Source organism: Fusarium oxysporum, chromosome 5 (assembly GCF_000149955.1).
Source record: "Fusarium oxysporum f. sp. lycopersici 4287 chromosome 5, whole genome shotgun sequence".
NCBI lineage: Eukaryota > Fungi > Ascomycota > Sordariomycetes > Hypocreales > Nectriaceae > Fusarium > Fusarium oxysporum.
Window position 1 is genome coordinate 1,052,221 of NC_030990.1, and position 16,282 is coordinate 1,068,502.

At 48.1% G+C, this 16,282-nt stretch overlaps 7 protein-coding genes across 8 annotated transcripts; 3 read left to right on the forward strand and 4 right to left on the reverse strand.

The window, feature by feature from the left end:
* Positions 1 to 427: 427 nt before the first annotated feature.
* Positions 428 to 3,421, reverse strand: FOXG_01470 (aspartate kinase). Its single transcript, XM_018378311.1, has 6 exons — positions 2,591 to 3,421; positions 2,495 to 2,514; positions 2,293 to 2,373; positions 1,882 to 2,209; positions 909 to 1,827; positions 428 to 857 (listed from the first exon to the last, which is right to left on the reverse strand). Exons 1-6 carry the CDS (start codon positions 2,678 to 2,680, stop codon positions 760 to 762), a joined length of 1,536 nt encoding a protein of 511 aa, XP_018234216.1. The 5' UTR covers positions 2,681 to 3,421; the 3' UTR covers positions 428 to 759.
* Positions 3,422 to 3,863: 442 nt separating this feature from the next.
* FOXG_01471 (uncharacterized protein) lies at positions 3,864 to 7,565 on the reverse strand. Of its 2 annotated transcripts, XM_018378312.1 has the most exons (4): positions 7,200 to 7,565; positions 6,318 to 6,978; positions 5,970 to 6,263; positions 3,864 to 5,919 (listed from the first exon to the last, which is right to left on the reverse strand). In XM_018378312.1, exons 1-4 carry the CDS (start codon positions 7,210 to 7,212, stop codon positions 4,386 to 4,388), a joined length of 2,502 nt encoding a protein of 833 aa, XP_018234217.1. In that variant the 5' UTR covers positions 7,213 to 7,565; the 3' UTR covers positions 3,864 to 4,385. The 2 variants fall into 2 exon arrangements, with proteins under 2 accessions (XP_018234217.1, XP_018234218.1); XM_018378313.1 differs by having other exon boundaries at positions 6,318 to 7,554.
* A 1,087-nt stretch (positions 7,566 to 8,652) lies between these two features.
* On the forward strand, positions 8,653 to 10,410 carry FOXG_01472 (protein yop-1). Its single transcript, XM_018378314.1, has 4 exons — positions 8,653 to 9,155; positions 9,261 to 9,476; positions 9,566 to 9,687; positions 9,761 to 10,410. Exons 1-4 carry the CDS (start codon positions 9,105 to 9,107, stop codon positions 9,879 to 9,881), a joined length of 510 nt encoding a protein of 169 aa, XP_018234219.1. The 5' UTR covers positions 8,653 to 9,104; the 3' UTR covers positions 9,882 to 10,410.
* Positions 10,411 to 10,586: 176 nt separating this feature from the next.
* Positions 10,587 to 13,113, forward strand: FOXG_01473 (uncharacterized protein). Its single transcript, XM_018378315.1, has 2 exons — positions 10,587 to 12,070; positions 12,123 to 13,113. Exons 1-2 carry the CDS (start codon positions 10,900 to 10,902, stop codon positions 12,803 to 12,805), a joined length of 1,854 nt encoding a protein of 617 aa, XP_018234220.1. The 5' UTR covers positions 10,587 to 10,899; the 3' UTR covers positions 12,806 to 13,113.
* On the reverse strand, positions 12,852 to 13,474 carry FOXG_01474 (uncharacterized protein). Its single transcript, XM_018378316.1, has 3 exons — positions 13,342 to 13,474; positions 13,168 to 13,294; positions 12,852 to 13,112 (listed from the first exon to the last, which is right to left on the reverse strand). Exons 1-3 carry the CDS (start codon positions 13,447 to 13,449, stop codon positions 13,045 to 13,047), a joined length of 303 nt encoding a protein of 100 aa, XP_018234221.1. The 5' UTR covers positions 13,450 to 13,474; the 3' UTR covers positions 12,852 to 13,044.
* A 145-nt stretch (positions 13,475 to 13,619) lies between these two features.
* Positions 13,620 to 14,712, forward strand: FOXG_01475 (uncharacterized protein). The gene is made up of 3 exons (XM_018378317.1): positions 13,620 to 13,824; positions 13,901 to 14,036; positions 14,100 to 14,712. Exons 1-3 carry the CDS (start codon positions 13,822 to 13,824, stop codon positions 14,162 to 14,164), a joined length of 204 nt encoding a protein of 67 aa, XP_018234222.1. The 5' UTR covers positions 13,620 to 13,821; the 3' UTR covers positions 14,165 to 14,712.
* FOXG_01476 (uncharacterized protein) lies at positions 14,065 to 15,985 on the reverse strand. The gene is made up of 3 exons (XM_018378318.1): positions 15,753 to 15,985; positions 15,376 to 15,674; positions 14,065 to 15,322 (listed from the first exon to the last, which is right to left on the reverse strand). The coding sequence occupies exons 1-3, from the start codon at positions 15,808 to 15,810 to the stop codon at positions 14,642 to 14,644; spliced, it is 1,038 nt and encodes a 345-aa protein (XP_018234223.1). The 5' UTR covers positions 15,811 to 15,985; the 3' UTR covers positions 14,065 to 14,641.
* Between the last annotated feature and the right edge of the window lie 297 nt (positions 15,986 to 16,282).

The window sequence follows — 16,282 nt, forward strand, 5'->3', positions numbered from 1 at the left end:
ACGATTGTATCCTCTACGATGCCATGGGCCGTCTTTCAATCCGTTCATTTAGATGATCTGGTCTAGCATGTGGCAGCGGGACTCTTCATATATAGCGACACCGGCATTGGAAGATTACTCGAGCTTCGGGGCTGCTAACTCGGTCGTATTTTTCGTTTCTCGATGATTTTCGTGATGTTTATAGCTCACAATGAGTTGGTTGTAAGAAGAAGAAGAATTGTTGGGCTGGGTCATGTTACATCTTGAGAATGGAAGCTGCTGGTCGGACCGTGGTTAGCTCTGACAGGGGGGAAGTTGCAGTCCACTCACATGTGCCCCGCATCAGCGATGAAGTTGGAGGTGGGATCTGAGCTTACCCTGTACCTCCAGAGTTATGGACATTTCTTAAAGTTATGGCTATTTCATGGGATGTCTTCAGCCCAAATGATTACTGCCAGTTTGTTCATACTGTGTACGTAAGCTTAGTGAAAGCCTCTTTTTAATTTCGCCCCTAACAGTCTATTCATGAGAGTTATCGTTGAAATTCCCTTCTGAAACAATAGTTGATATAAGTCTACCGCCCTTTCAATGCTATACATCCATCATGCCAACTCTAACCCAATTTTTTTTTTACCAGCGAAACTCCAAAAACACCTTTGAACGACATAGTCAAACACATTGCAGAACGAATTGACTATACAAAAACTCAAGTCCGTAAGGATACCCCTACCAACTCCCATCGCATGCGAATGCCATCTATATTATGCTCCTATATGTCGTTCACTCAAGGAATGTGAAGAGATGTGTGTGCAACACATTCATAGCCCGAGTAGCATCTCGTGCACTTATCACGCAAGAGATGTTGATCTCACTGGCACCTGTTCGACTTCGTTAGTAGACTCCTTATTCAAGATGAGGATCATACATACCTTGTGAGATCATCTCGAGGTTGACATTGTGTTCTCCCAGAGTAGAAAACATGCGACCTGCAATACCGACCATGTTCTTCATCTCAGCACCAACCAAGCTCAGAATAGCCATGTCGTTGAGCACGCTCACATCACCACACTCAGCAAGCTCCTTGGTGGCTTTGCCAAAAGCCTCGACCTGCTGACTGCTCGAGTGAATAGCCATAGAGACGTGAACCTCAGAAGTAGAGATAAGATCGACTGAGATGGAGTAAGTGTCCAGGATAGAAAAGACGCGAGCGAAGAACCCGTGCGAAATCGATCTTTTATTCGAATGCACATTGATAACGCTGATGTGGTCCTTGATGGTGACGGCTGTGGGTCGCTTCGGCTTCTTGTGTTCTGCCTGAGGCTTGGGAGAGTCCCGTGTAAGTTGATGGCTGGCCGAGAGGATGCGGTCTGGAACGACAATAGTGCCATTGCCGCGAGGGTTCTTAACATTCTTGATACGAATGGGGATAGGCGGTTCAGCACGGATGACCTGGTCCATAGTGAGGTGGTGGATAACCTCTGAGCCATAAAATGTCAACTCAGCTGCTTCGGAGGGCGTGATGGACGAGAGCAGGCGTGCGGTGGGCACCTTGGAGGGATCGGCTGAAAAGATACCATCAACCTCCTTCCAGACCTGAAGTTCCTCAGCCTTGACGCCCACGGCGCAGAGGGCTGCACAAAGATCAGTGTAGCCACGACCGATGTCACCGTCGATGAGACTGCCAGGAACGTTGCCAAAGAAACCAGTAACGACAGGGACGCGGCTCTCACAGGCGGCGATCTTGCGGGTAAAAGCCTTTGAGGCAGTGCGGTAGAACTTGCCGTCGAGTCTCTCGTTAGCATCATAGTGGAATGAATCGCAAAGATCGACATATTCAGACTCGACGCCCTGGTTAATGTTAGTGTGAAACTCATATATATAAGTAAACAGCGTGTTACTCACCTTATCCTGCAAAAGAGCCGCCATAAAACGACAGCTCAGTTTCTCACCGAAGCTGATAACACGATCCTTTGCTCTTGAGTTGATCTCAAGGTTAAATCGCTTTGCAGCGACGATATACTCAACCAGCTCTTGACACTCATCCTTGATTGTCTGAATGAGTTTTCCACGTAGAGAAGGATCTTGGATGTAAGCCTCAGCAGCAAAGACGTGATCGTTGCAGATATCAAGCATCAATCCACGAGCTTGCTCAACCAGTTCATTCTGCTGCTCCTCATCGACGCACATGGCGGCGCCGACACCTCTGAGCTTGCCATAGACGGCGAGTAGTCTATTGCGCCATTAGTACTCAGATCATGCCAATTGACGTTACAGAGAGTCTCTGTATATAAAAATACCAGAGCATAGACGTACCGACTGGTGGTTCCTTCAGCTTTCTTGCCCGTGCTTCTGGCAGAGCAAACGACGATGACTCTGTTTTGAGACAAGCTGGCTCTATTGGCGGGGTCAGTTACAGTCATACAAGACATTTTTAAGCCATTTCTCTCTTTCTTTCTTTCTTTCTTTCTTTCTTTCTTTCTTTTCCATATCCAAACTTTTCGGGGAAATATCATACCTGACAATATCTGTAGCAATCTGAACATTCTGGTTAGCAATGTGTATAAAAACCACAGAATAATGCCTCTCCGAAGCACAACGGGGAACAACAAACCTTGTCCGGAAACTTGCCAACGCTTGTGCCGCCGAATTTTTGAACGACCCAGCCGAGAGACGGCGAATTGCTATGCGAGAGACCTCCCATGTTGCTTTTCTTCGATGTTCAAAATCAGATGTCAAAGATTCAAGTCTCCAAAACGTGGACCCCGGTTTTCTACTTTGTTCCCCAAGGTAAGGCTGGTTCAGAGAAAGTTAATGGTGGTGGAGTTCCTTTTTTTTCCGGCTGAGTAACAACGAGGGAAAAAAAAATTGAGCTCGATTGAGGCACTAATAAGGTACCGACCGATCTTTTATTGAGGCACTGTACCCACGGACAAGCGCCGAGTCACCTCCGGAATTCCTGAAACAGTACTCTCAAGGTGAAGGGATACGAGAATCGTGGTATAATATGATATGATTTGTAGAATGCGCTGGTGCAGTCGATAGATTGAATCGAATTGAAGTGTAAAGAGGCGCGAAGTGCAGATGGATGAGAGATCGACAGCGATTGTGTGCAATTGGCGTATTATCGAATACTGAAACCAGTACCAAATTGCAATCCCCTAAACAAAGATGAGAGTATATTTGGTGTTGATACAGTGACGGACGGGTTGAGGCTCTGAATGCGAATATCCAATATTAAAGACTGGATATGAAATCAGTTGTCCGGGAACGGAGCTTGAGTTTCAAGATGATTAAGTGCGGCCAAGAACAACGCCTCCGTAGCAAACACTTCAGAAGAATGGTGATAGGTATGTATATATGAAGTTTCAAGAACCAAGAACTATAAATTAAGACGAGAAATATTATTTATATATGGCTCATGCTGTAGCATCATACTATGGACTCTAGAGTCAGTGTTTGAGAACAAGACCGAAGTTGCCTCCGAAATAACAGCTCATACAAGGGTGCTCCCTCTATAACATTCGCTGTATGGTATGACTCGACCTTGCTACAGGTTCCGTCTTCGGCTTTGTCCTTCATTAGACACGTTTAGGTTAAGCTCACTAAAGATTCATGACCCCCACTGCGCTAATGCTTAAGCTCCACTCAGGCTACCCCACCAGAGACGACTAACAACTCACTTACATGGTCATCAACAGTCATTATACATAGAGCTCCGAGTGACTTGCCATTACAACAAAAGCACAATAGATTTTATCCAAGGGGTTGATCTATTCAATCTGACGAATGAAATCGAGAAACCGTAAAACAAATCCGCTGCTGGCCAATCAGAGCTTAAACGCAGACTTTACAACTCTCGCATAGAGTAGTCAAGAACCTTTCGCCTGAGAGAGAATGGCACGGTATTTAGGTACTCCTAACACACATTTGCTCATTCCTCTATTGCCGTTACCTCACCTACGAAGGAACAAGGGGATAATACGGAATGAGCCAAAAGCCTACGAACAGTATATTGGACGATGTGGTAAAATCAACCCCTCCCAATGGTTCTCATGGTGCGCCTTTGCCAAACCCGACACCATTTATACTCAAAAACTCCAGAACCAAACCTTTCAGCTAATGTGTACACAGAAACAACCCCAATCCTCTATCTTCCAGGCCTGCTTCGCTCAGTTGGCCAAACTCAGCGCCCTTCACTTCCCGCTTCTGCCTCCAGGCCATCATCATGTCGTCGTTCCATCGTCCCATCATGTCTGGCAATTAGGAGACCCTCCTCTGGGAAACACTGACAACTGTATTAATATAAATCACCCAAGGGTATAATCGATATCCCAATCCCGGAACGCCAATCCCCGTGTCAGGTAGGTAGACACACACATGGGCCTTTCGGCCTTACTTGAAACCCTTCAAAGCTCATCAACAGTGAATTCTGCCCCTTCCAACAGGGCATGCTCCTGGTTGTCTGTGCCGGTGAAGCCAAACTTGTCCATGGGGAAGTCTTCCTCGGGCGTCCTAATACCGATTCCGCTATCGTCGTGGACATCGCCCCCACTCATACCCATCGAATTCTGGTTAGGTTTGTTGGCCGGGGGAAAAGGGGCACGTTCCCCTTGGTTTTGTGATGAGTTGTTCAGGTTGAATTCGTCACTGCCGCTGCTGTATCGGGAGGGTTGCCGGCTCGTATCTTTTGTTGCTTGGGGTGGCGTGGGCGTTGTCGACCACGTTGTCTGGCTCCTTTTTTGCTTCATGAACCCTCCCTCCTCCACCATAAAGCAGACCAGTTCATCTATCCATGTTTTGGTCACCCACCATGAACTGAAGCTCTTACCCTGGTTCATGGTGAGGTCTCGCATCACAGCAGTACCAATTCTCTCGACGCATAGCATGATGTCGCTCGCTGAGGCGTAAGGAAACCTGGTCGGTAGACTGTTGAGGAATGTTACCCAACGATCAAGCTGATATGACTCGCCCTTTTCGCCGGAAGCTTCTGCGCCACCGTCGACATCACTATCAGATGGCCGACCTTTGCGCGACAAAACATCTCCATATATAGTAAGGCATTCCACCTCCCAAGGCACGTCTGCAGGATCAACGAGATCTCGAATCTCGTTAAGCAGAAGATTCACAACATCGTCCATACCCCGAGTAGGAACACATTCGGCAATTTTTCGAGGCCGAATTGTTGTGATCCAGTCGATATACATCTGATTGCGCTGCTCACGGGACGACAGAAAGTTAGCAGCAGCGTGAGCTGTCAAGTTGACTCTCAACGCGCGGTCGATAAGTCCAACAAAAAGTGCCGCGGGTCCCTCCTTAGCACGGATTACATGCTGTGGCTGGCCTTGGAAAGACTCGCGAATGTGCATCACCAGTCTGTCCGAAATGGACCTAAAAATATCCAACACATACTTAGGAACAACCTGGAGTTTCAAACCAGATACGATGCTCATCATACGCTGGTAGAGGATGAAATCACACTCCTCAATCCAAGGAGCCAAGGCCGGGTTCCCAAATAGTTTTAACACAGGCATGGTGAGAGTCCCTTGGAAAGCACCATAAAGATGGAAGAAAGTCTTCTCTTTACAGAAACGGATACAATCGACTAGTGATGTGCAGTGAGCGCGATACAATGCGAATAGAGACTTGGCAGCGTCGGGGTCGGTGCCTTGAGGGAGGTAAGGCTCGAGGTTAGGAAGAATAAGAGGTTCCTCAGGGTCAACAGGCCCCTCAGACTCGGGACGAAAGCTGAGTTCGAGCTGGGTCTTTGTTGTGCTGGAGCTGAGGTGGGCAATGTTGGCAATCTGTGGCTGGTTGTAGATGCTACGTGACTGGAAGCCGGACTTTTGCAATACTGGGGCCGGGTTGGCCTCAGTGCTGCCAATTTGAGGGGACGGAAGGGCCCCTTGGCTCAAACTGATAGTCGTTTGTGAAGGAAGAGTGCTATTTCTGTTAGCAAGCACATACAAATTACGGTCAGGGATAAAGCTAACTTGAAGCTTTGAGTGAAGGCCGGGGGTTCTGGGAGAGCGCGGGTTGGCTGCACTGAAGGCTCCCTAACCTCGGCTTGGTCCTCCTTGAGTGTGAAGTTCACATAATGATATTTGGACTCTCCGCGAACACCGAGTCGCCGTGTCTTTAGACCGGGAAACAACACCCTAACAAGCTTCCCGAAGCTAGCGGGATTAAGTACGGTGATTCTTTCGGTAGCGCATCTCGACGCGTAGTTGGCGTATACTCGTCCTCGAGGAACGGAACCCTTGCCCCTTTCACAAACCCCATGGATCCTATAGGACGATTAGCATGCCTGTTGCAAATATGGAAAACATTTCACGACATACCAGAGCATTGCAAACACCTGTCGGGTTCGCTCTGAGTTTGGACCTCGCTCATTTCCATGAAGCTCGCTGGCCACGTCAGGAAGGCTGCGATGCTCGTTGGCTTTGAATAGAGCTCTCATTTCAATCTCGTTGTTTGCACTCGATCTATTGGACGCGGGCTTTGGGGCTCCAATCATTCCAGCAAAGGAATTCTCATCATTATCGTCCCTCTCCATCATTTGGCTATCTCCCTCGGTGAAACTGGCATGGCTGTTATACTGCTCAGCGGGTAACGGGTGCCGTTGCATGGGGTGTTTTGGTTGTTGGTATTGCATCTGGTGACCCATTGGTGCACTCATCGAAGCATCCATCGAGTACTCCTGGCTCGCTTGGAGCTGCTGAGCCATCATAATATCCTCTGCTGACATTTGAGGCGTGTTCATATCCTTAACCTGGGCATGGCCGTGGACGTGTGCATTTGGGTGCACTTGACCATTTGGATGAACCTGTCCATGCTGGGCCGGTATCCATTGCCCGCTGTACATGTCTGAAGCGTCGGCAAAGGCAGGCTGCTCTAAGCTGTTGAGTGAAGCTGTTGAAGCACGGGATAACGGTCGTCGTGTCGATCTAATGGCGGCGCGGGTGGTTGGACCTTGAGCTTGATTCTGGTCTGTTATATCCACTGAATTAAATTTGTCAACAGACGGAGGCTTTATGGTTTTGCATGAATAAGATGAGGGGAGGTTATGCTTTAGCAGCGAAGTTAAAGCTTGTTATGTTGTGTTGTGTTTGGACTTTCCGAGTGAGTGGCGCGTCGGTATTAGGAGCATCAAGCAGGAGGAGATGAGGTTGTTTGGGCATGGGGTTGTCGGGGAAGAAAAACAAGGGAGAAAGTAAACTTACTGTTATGCTCCATACTTAATTGAGGTACGAGACGAGACTGGGCTGGACTGGGCTGAACCGACCGGGACTTTGTGTTGATTTGGTTGACGGAAGAGAGGAATTTGTGGGCGGGCTAAACAACAAACATTGGCTGGGCTGGGGTGTTCGGATGCGCCGACGTCAATAACAATGAAACTCGAGGGTGAAAAAGGGACCTCAAAAGAGTCGCGAGAAAAGAAAAAAGACCAGCAGAAGCTGAATAGAAAGAAACTCGTTTCAAAGATGCCGCGCAAGGAGCTACTCGGGTGCAATTTTGGCGCGGCGCTGAGGGTAACAATTTGTCGTTCCTGGAGCTGTTGTTGTCCTTGTTTTGTCGTTGCGAGGTCAACGAGAAATGGATGGTCGGTGGTTCAGTTCAGTTAGGTAATCCTGCTCGCAGCCAGAGCGGGGACGATATCCACTTGTTCTATTGGCTTGTCTCACTCGGCTCTCATTGGAAGGGTATGGTAAATTAGCCGAAATTCCTGTTATGATGAGAAACGAGATTTGACTGGCTGCGAATCGCTTCTTTTACGATGCTCTCGATCTGTGTTTTGAGGCTTGAAACTGCTATGCCCTCCCCGGCCAAAGGTGCTCACAGCGAGAACTTGGATGTGTTCTCAGTTATGGAGGAGATCATCGTTGCCCTTAACAGCCCATGATCGTCCATTGCAACGTGAATAGTCGTGGACAGAGACTGGTTCAACCTCGATCCAAGTTCTTGGCAGAGGTTCAGTTGTCCAGGAAAGATGTGAGATGTGAAGCACATGCTCTGCGTATAATATGTGCACGAGATCGCGATTACAGTCACAATCCGCAAGGGAAACAAACGAGACAGATAAATACGCCTGGCCCTGGACAACCGTCGAGACATCTGCCTAACGAAACGACACAAGGACGGTGAGTATCTTGGTGTTATTAAGAGTCCAGATGATTACTATACATATTCTTTCTTCTATCACGAATTCTGCAAGCTGGTAGCAGCCCATCCATACAAATATCACGACATTGTACTTTGCTTGCTTGCATCTGCCACAATTTATTGTGCCTCGACCCTAGAGCATAACAGTATGTATGTTAGATATCCTGGAACCACTTATGATGGATATATACATATATCCATATTTCCACACGTTACCACTGTAGAATCCAATACTCTGAGCCTTATGCAAGTTTCCTCCATCCCGCTGTATGTAGCCTCCAAACCCTTGGTGTTTGCTCCTTGAATGATGTAATTCCTTTCATGTGCTGTCATTTTTGCTGTAGGTACATGTGATGGTGCACAATGGCGCTAGGGAACAAAGTACACTGCGTCATACCTGTAATCGTCAAATCTGACGTATAAGGTGTTCATGGATTGCTCTGTCTATCAGGAGATTTGTATTTGTGACCAAAAATTGAAATAGTTAGCTGCAAAATATACAGTATTTATAATAATATAATCTGATACAGTTTTCATACTAACGAGTAAATATTCATCACCTGCACAACATCACAAGCCTCAAACGTCTTGCTGATCAACTTAGCACTTCATTTCGCAAAAACCCCCGAACTTACAGGGTCACAAGCCACTGACACACAGTCACTCTCGGTCATTGTCACTGATTGACTCCGCGTCAATTTTCTTCCTGCTTCCAAGATTCGCTAGGCCCTGTACCTCAGTGATTGGGTTCCATATCTTCCCCCCCCATCTCAGCTGCAGCTAGCGCCGCGATAAAAGCTGCCCTCTTCCAGCCCATTCAACTCCTCTTACGTATTGGACGCTAAGTTAGCTATTTCAATACACCACACAACCAACCCCTCCAACACCTTTTTTTCCAACTCTCTCACAGCATCACAACTTTGTCTGACAAAACCACACATACACAGAATCAACTACAACCAAAAATGTCCGCCCAAGATAAGGCTCAGCAATACCTTGGTCAGCTCGACCGCGAGGTACGCATGTCCCCTCACTCCGCGATTATAGCCGCCGCATTGTAGTCGAGCACAAATTGCGCAACGTTACCTTGCAAAATGCTGACGGTGATGCCATTCGTATAGCTCTCCAAGTACCCCGCCCTCAACAACCTCGAGAAGCAGGCTGGTGTTCCCAAGGCCTATGCCGCCATCGGTGTCGGCGCTCTCTACTTCTTCCTCATTATCTTCAACCTCGGAGGCCAGCTTCTGACCAACTTGGCTGGTTTCGTCATCCCCGGCTACTACTCTCTTGGTGCTCTCTTCACCCACAACAAGGAGGATGATACTCAGTGGTTGACTGTACGTGGCCTTTTCCCTACCATCGGAGCTGATTCCGGGCTTTGCCGAGGCTTCCTACGATCACAAGCGGTCGCTAACTAGTTTTACAGTATTGGGTCGTCTTCTCTCTTTTCACTGTGATTGAGAGCTTCGTCCAGGTCGTCTACTGGTTCCCCTTCTACTTCGTCTTCAAGTTTATCTTCCTCCTCTGGCTCTCTCTCCCTGCCTTCCGGTAAGTTGCCATGCGGGTCTTGCTGCCCCGCTATTCGGAGGATTTGCTTCAAGTACTGACAGAAACTGAATAGGGGTGCTGAGCTCATCTTCCGATCTTTCCTGGCCCCTACCCTCGGCCGATACTTCCAGCAGACCGGCTCGACTGCCTCTGGCCTCCGTGCCAAGGCTGACGGCCTCGACAAGACCGAGTAAACGGCCTCCAAGGTTTAGCTTGATCGCCAAACTAATTCTTGTGAATTGTCGCATGCCCCGGATCAAGCAATCTCGGTACTAGAGGAACAGGAAATGGTTATTTATAGGAACTACTCAGCTTCAAAACCACGCTACGCAAATTGGAGGGGATGAGAAGGAGGACCGGCCAGGATTAAGATTTATACCAGCTAGAGAAGCTGTATTGGACTGCTGGGTTGTTCGGGAAGACCCGTGTCGTGTGGATGACTTTGTGTGATGAATGAATGCACTGGAAATATCTTGCTTTGCTTTGAGAGGCTCTTTTTGGAGCTTCATGAGAACACGTATTGCCGCTAATCCGTTTGCTTACCCCACATCTTTGGTTTTGCAATTGAATACCTATGGTATCGGGGATTTTGTTCTATAAACATTCAACTGCAACTGTCGCGTGCTCAGTTGCTCAGCTGTCTCAAAATGTTAACATATATTGCTATGTCACTAATCGTCAACCTCTCACTGGTGGCCAAGCTCCAAGCTTGTTGGTCTACGATCTTAGCCGATCTGGCCTGACTTGACATACACTTGACGTAGTGGTAAGCAGTGGCCACAGAACCCTTTTTTTAGTGGCCCGAGCTTTGTACCCGTTTGCCCAGACCCAAAAAGACCCGAACCGATTGTTAGAGCTGAGTGTGCCTGTGGCTGTGCTGTTCCCGAATTAACCTCTCACTGCGCCTCACTTCCCCTTGCGACCCTCGACTCCTTGGCGCATCAACAAGTTGGACGGCACATGCTTGTCAGCCGTAACGAGTGGCATCTTATCGTGGGCTGAACCATTCAATTTGTTTCGTATTTTCCATCTTTTCACCACGACAACTAATGCTCTCCACGATTCGATCTTGTGAGAGCTCACGATGATAACTCGCAGCCAATAACAACCACATGCGACGAAAACCCCACGTTCATTTGCTGATTTCGTGTCGATAAATCAAGCTCGAACTCAACGAAACGGCAAAAGCCCCTGGAGGGAAAGGCCACAATCATGATACCCAATCCGCCCATATTAAGACCGTCCACGTCGATAATTACGTATCTATCAATTCTGGTATTGAGCTTGATGCTCTGCGCTCCTGGATACACCGAAGCTACACTTTCATCTCCCAACTCTGTCTTCGATTTTGAAACACTCATCGAACGGAGCGATACATCGGACTTGATATACGAGCCAGAGTTTGCGGCATTTGATCGCAGTATTATTGGCCGTGCCCCCCTAGAACAACCGTTATTAACGAATAATGGCCCCGATAGTAGATCGATAATTCCTGGAGGGACTGTTTGTTATATTGTGGATAAGAAGACGTTGTTTGGGAAGGACAAGAGGGATGATGATCATAAAACGAATGGGGAGGCCGGGCATCAGAATTCTCGTCGAGCAGAGACAAAGACAGTCTATGTGTCTGCCAATACTTGTTCCAGGCCAACTCTAAAGACGAAAGACAAGAGCGGGAAAACAGAACTGGCACCACAACTCAGTCTTTATACTTCCACAACAAACAAGGTCAAGTGTCCAACGGCAGGGAATTACAACAAGTCAAATCCCGATACTGCCAGGATACCGTTCGACGAGGGCGCAGTTATGCTAACTATGAATGCTACCAATGACATATACATCAGCGTTGTGGCTCCGAATTTGACAAAGGCCGGTGGAGAATACAAATACCAGATCGCCATTTCTTTTGACGAGTACTACCACAACTACGATGCCAAAAATGGCACTGCTCAACTACTGTTGATGGACTTTGACTCAACATCAGCCCTCCTTTTCACCAGCGATTTGACTCAGGACTCGGACGAGACCCAGCAGATCATGAAGAGGCCGCCGCCTTATCAGATATTTATTGGGGACGAGAAATTAAGATCCATCGATGGTCTGCGACATTCAACCTGTGGCTTAGCGGACCACGCGGAAATTTGGGCCAACGATAAGAAGACTGGACGACACAACGATCTCGTTACGACTGGCCTTACGACACGAGGACAAGGAGGATTGCCCAAGCAGCAATTCCTGGTTGCAGGGCTCAACCACAGTACCACCTACTCGGGAATCCTTGTCAAGATGCCTGATAGTGATAGCAAACGAGATACCAAGTCTGGGCGCACAATAGGCGGTGGAGGCACTGTCTACAAGGCCACCACGTTTGAGACTTCATCCAGTAAGATCAATCGCACTTCAAGTTGCCCGAACATTAGCTAACCCATCACCAGGCACAAACTGTAAGATGGTTACGAATCTGGACTTCTGCAACGAGACACAATATGCCGTTCCTGGCAACGACAAAAAATTCAACAATACTGCTCTGGCCAAGCATTACGATGATTACGCCAGAAAAATGTACGCCAATTTCGAAAAAGTCATGATGCAAGTACCCTGCGAAGCGCCCCCTGAGTCTCGCTACTCGCTAGCACGAGATTGCGACGAGTGCCGTGAGGCTTACAAGCGTTGGCTCTGCACCGTCACGATCCCTCGCTGCGAGGATGTTATGGGTGGCAGCAGATATAGCGTTGTTCGCGACGCTTTTCAAGCCTTTCCCAATGGAACAACGCTTCCTGATAATTTCCGCAAGGGCCTCAAAGCCGCAGCAAATAACTCCTCGCGTAACGCCTGGATCGACGAAACCGTCAAGCCTGGTCCGTACAAGGAGTTGCTCCCCTGCGAGGACGTCTGCTACGAAGTTGTTCAAGCATGTCCCGCTGCGATAGGCTTCACCTGTCCACAACCTGGATTCCCAAGTTTCAGTGTGAGCTACGGACGGCGGAATCCGGATATTTCGAGTATAACATGTAACTACCCCGGCGAGCCAAGGACGAGAGTTAGTGCAGGTCTAGTTGTTCGGCCAAGCTCTGTTGCGCTCGGTGCTGTGTCATTGATGGTCTGGTTGATACTATAAGAGGTGTATATCTTGTTTCTTGGGTATGCTGGGCGTTTTTTTGTTAGAGGGACTTCAGCGGAGATGCATCTGAGATTAATTCCAGCGACAGTCTGAATTTCGTGTCAAGGTTAAGATGCTCATACATTTATACAAGTAAGGTTATTTTGAATAACATGAGCGATTTGGTATCAGTATCCTACACAGAACTACTAAAGACAATGGGTTGCTTTGAACCCCCGTAATCTCATTTATACGCTTTAAGCCTTATTTGCCTTTGTCACAGCATCATAATCCTTGATAGTTGTCTCAAGCTTCTCAATCGTTGCTATTCATTCATTCGTTAGCCCCCATATCTTCTCAAATTCTGTCTTGTGACCAACCTTCTCGCTCCGCACGGATCTCATCTGTCTCAAGTTTCACCCAAGTCCAGTAAGCCAACTGGTACGTAAAGACAGCAATGAGAAGTGTCTTTGCGATAGGTCGTGTGAATGTACGATAGAATTGGGACTGCAAGATTGTCAACATAAGCCTTACGAATACTTTTGCAAACATACCACTGGGCTTGGTGGCTTATTCGCATATGTTCGTCTAGCAACCCCTCTCATATGTAGGTTTCTAGACGTAATCATAGGCCGTAGCCTTGTTAAAGTTGTTGAAATCATTGTGTTGGTACTCGTTGAAAGAGTTCATAAACGCAAATCAACATATCGATAAAGCTTGAAGTGCACCAGCCACATGTGGCAGTGAAGTGGGGGCGGGGCCGGTGGGGGAAAGAGAGGGTCTTTACTCTAGGCTCCCCTATCACCTTCCCTTGTCTATCTTTAAGGGGAAAGGAAAGGAACACATGTCCCCAAAATTGTTAGCAGCCCATTTAATCTTCCCTTCCCTCACGGGCCCTTGAAATCTGTCCCTTAATACGATCTCAGTACTTTAATGTAACAAGGACCGTTTACAATATTTGAAACCGTTCTACTCTCAATTCTTCTGTATATTTCTTTCCAACCTTTTTACTCCAACTCTCACAGCTAGACACAATGGTACGCCACAGCCTGGACCCTCCGACATGAACCAGTGCCGATCTCATGATGGAGCTAACATGATACTTCCTTGCAGGCGCAAACTCCCCAGCAGCGACGACGCAACGAGGCCTTTGCCAAGGGCAATGAAGCCAGGATGGGCAAGTCGGAGGATCAGATTAAGAAGCGTGTCGAGAAGGTTCAGAAGTCTCCTATCTCCCTGTTCTGGATCTGTACGTATACGTGAACTTCCATGGTTCAAGGAGCTGGGCTTTACTAACAATTTGCCACTGCAGCTATCCTTGGGTTCGTCATCTTTGGTGGTCTCGTCTTCGAGGGTATCTCCCGATTCTTCGGTTAAGCTTCCACCAATTGAACCTTTCTATACTATAACAACATAAACACAAACAACAACCAAAACGAATACCCTTACCAGACCTCGCTCTCAGCGATGGTACTGCATTTTTTTATATCTGGGAGAGTAAGGGTCTGCGAGCCATCTAAAAGCTATGGACAAGCATGGGGCACCAGTCCATCGTTCAAAGAAGCTGAAAGGGTGGAAGGGCACATATAATTGTATTTCGCCATGGGGGAACCTGTGTTGAATTCACAGGAACTCGACTTAGGGAGAACAGGCGCAATCTGGAATCAACATAAATCGACTTCTTTTCGAAGAACAAAACAAGAGGGTTTATTTCTTTGCTTTTTGTCTACCTGACGCCATGCCGTGAACCGTGAATTAAAATAACAGCCCTTTCTTTATATGGGGAGAGCTTGTGCGAAGCCACGAGCTTCAAATGCGAATGCCAACACGAAACACATACTTTGCGTCACACAACTATGCACCAAGACCACGACGCTTGCTGCCACCATCGTTCTTCATCTTCATACCAGCCTCGAACTGCTTCTGGATGTCAGCCTCGGCCTTGGTCGAGTCGGATGCGCCCTTGGTGTTATGGGAAGCGGCAACACTAGCACCAGCCTTCTTTCCACCCAAAAGTCGGAGAAACTTGGCCTGTCGAGCAGAGCCTCCCTCGAGATCGTCGACTTGCCATTGTTCAGCCTGAGCTGCAGACTCGGGCTCCTTTTCCTTCTTGTCCTTGGTCTCGGCTCGCTTCCTCTTCTTCTCGGCCTTCTTGGCCTTCTTGTCAGATGCCTTGGGATCCTCAACCTCAGCCTCAGATTCGACAGCCTCTTCCTCTGCCTTCTCAGGCTCGACGAGTCTCACTTTTTTTCCCTTCTTGCTTTTCTTCTCCTTCTTGGATTCCTTGGGCTCTTCCTTTGCCTCGGGGGAGATATCGGCGGCGGAAACATGGCTTCGTTCGGAAGTGGCGTTGCTCAGTCGGCGGTGCTTCATCACGACCTCGTCGGCTGGGATGTTTGTAGGAACTTCGGTCGGCTGCTTGGCCACTGGAGCACCTCCCTCATCCTCAGATGAGCTATCGGAACCAGAATCTGAAGTATCGGAATCAGAAGAGGTATCGTCGTCCTGCTCAGACTTGGACTCGTTGGCGGTTTTCTGGTGAGGGGGATCAGTGTGTAAATAAACAATCATGGGATGGGTGAACTTACCTCGGCGTCAAGAAGTGCTTGATACTGGGCAGCGGCTTTCTTGGCCTCGGCCAACAACAAGTTTGCCTTTTCCTGAAGCTTTTCGGCACGAGCCTTTAGCTTTTCCTTGCGCTTGGAAGCATTGACGGTTTTCTTTGCCACGGTCTTTGACTTTCGGGGCTTGCCACCAACGACCTCCTTGGGCTCAGCACTGACGGCACCGGCAGCCTTGACGGCTCGCTTCTCTGCTTTGGCGGAACGCTTCTTCTTGCGCTGCTCAAGCTTGGTTGACTTGTCTTGCTTGCGCTTCAGGTTCTTGTCTGCATGTCGCAAACGTTAGATAAGCTTCGTAGACTAGGATAAAGGGCTGAAGAAAGCAGCAGCTATATATGACTTACCCTTCTTGGACTTCACCTCAGGGTTGAGAGAAACACCGCCAGTTGTGGACGACGACATGATGACGGTATTGGAATGACAAAAAACAAATTGGGTATAGAGTTGGAAGTAGGAGGACAATTAGAAGTTTCGATAAGCTCGTTGCCGTTTGCCAAAAATCAGTAAGAAAGTCAATCTCTTAGTGTTCAAGGTTGAGTGGTGAATGGCGCAAAGAAGAATCGACGATAGCTTCATGAAATGCGCAGCAGCACCGGGCAGAATCACCACTTTTTCTGCCGGGCGGTGAGAAAAAGTTGACAGGGGACCAAGCGTTGAACTTGGATGTGGGGCAGGAACTGTTTGTGCACATGGAAGCAGGGGCATTGCGTTTCGAGCCTTTCCACTACTTACCAGGGTGGAGCCAACAATTGCCTAAACAGGCAATCGCCGGTTTACACACCAGCTTGCACGCCTAAGCTCCTTATTCATTGCAAGCTGTTCAGCATTGGATAACAAGAGCTTCGATAGAGTCCCAGAATTGGTTTAATCCAGG

Bases quoted from the DNA above. Each gene is read 5' to 3' on its own strand.
- FOXG_01470 (XM_018378311.1), bottom strand. From the start codon at position 2,680: ATGGGAGGTCTCTCGCATAGCAATTCGCCGTCTCTCGGCTGGGTCGTT. The intron at 2,374-2,494 runs GTATGATATTTC...CCCCGCCAATAG, and splicing joins ATTGCTACAGATATTGTCAG to AGCCAGCTTGTCTCAAAACA. The intron at 2,210-2,292 runs GTACGTCTATGC...ATGGCGCAATAG, and splicing joins GCTGAAGGAACCACCAGTCG to ACTACTCGCCGTCTATGGCA.
- FOXG_01471 (XM_018378312.1), bottom strand. The intron at 6,264-6,317 runs GTATGTCGTGAA...ATCGTCCTATAG, and splicing joins CAGGTGTTTGCAATGCTCTG to GATCCATGGGGTTTGTGAAA. The intron at 5,920-5,969 runs GTTAGCTTTATC...TAACAGAAATAG, and splicing joins GCCTTCACTCAAAGCTTCAA to CACTCTTCCTTCACAAACGA.
- FOXG_01472 (XM_018378314.1), top strand. From the start codon at position 9,105: ATGTCCGCCCAAGATAAGGCTCAGCAATACCTTGGTCAGCTCGACCGC. The intron at 9,156-9,260 runs GTACGCATGTCC...CCATTCGTATAG, and splicing joins TTGGTCAGCTCGACCGCGAG to CTCTCCAAGTACCCCGCCCT. The intron at 9,477-9,565 runs GTACGTGGCCTT...CTAGTTTTACAG, and splicing joins ATGATACTCAGTGGTTGACT to TATTGGGTCGTCTTCTCTCT.
- FOXG_01473 (XM_018378315.1), top strand. From the start codon at position 10,900: ATGATACCCAATCCGCCCATATTAAGACCGTCCACGTCGATAATTACG. The intron at 12,071-12,122 runs GTAAGATCAATC...ACCCATCACCAG, and splicing joins CACGTTTGAGACTTCATCCA to GCACAAACTGTAAGATGGTT.
- FOXG_01474 (XM_018378316.1), bottom strand. From the start codon at position 13,449: ATGATTTCAACAACTTTAACAAGGCTACGGCCTATGATTACGTCTAGA. The intron at 13,295-13,341 runs GTATGTTTGCAA...ACAATCTTGCAG, and splicing joins ATAAGCCACCAAGCCCAGTG to TCCCAATTCTATCGTACATT. The intron at 13,113-13,167 runs GTTGGTCACAAG...ATGAATGAATAG, and splicing joins GATCCGTGCGGAGCGAGAAG to CAACGATTGAGAAGCTTGAG.
- FOXG_01475 (XM_018378317.1), top strand. The intron at 14,037-14,099 runs GTACGTATACGT...TTGCCACTGCAG, and splicing joins TATCTCCCTGTTCTGGATCT to CTATCCTTGGGTTCGTCATC.
- FOXG_01476 (XM_018378318.1), bottom strand. From the start codon at position 15,810: ATGTCGTCGTCCACAACTGGCGGTGTTTCTCTCAACCCTGAGGTGAAG. The intron at 15,675-15,752 runs GTAAGTCATATA...TGCGACATGCAG, and splicing joins TGAGGTGAAGTCCAAGAAGG to ACAAGAACCTGAAGCGCAAG. The intron at 15,323-15,375 runs GTAAGTTCACCC...CCCCCTCACCAG, and splicing joins AAGCACTTCTTGACGCCGAG to AAAACCGCCAACGAGTCCAA.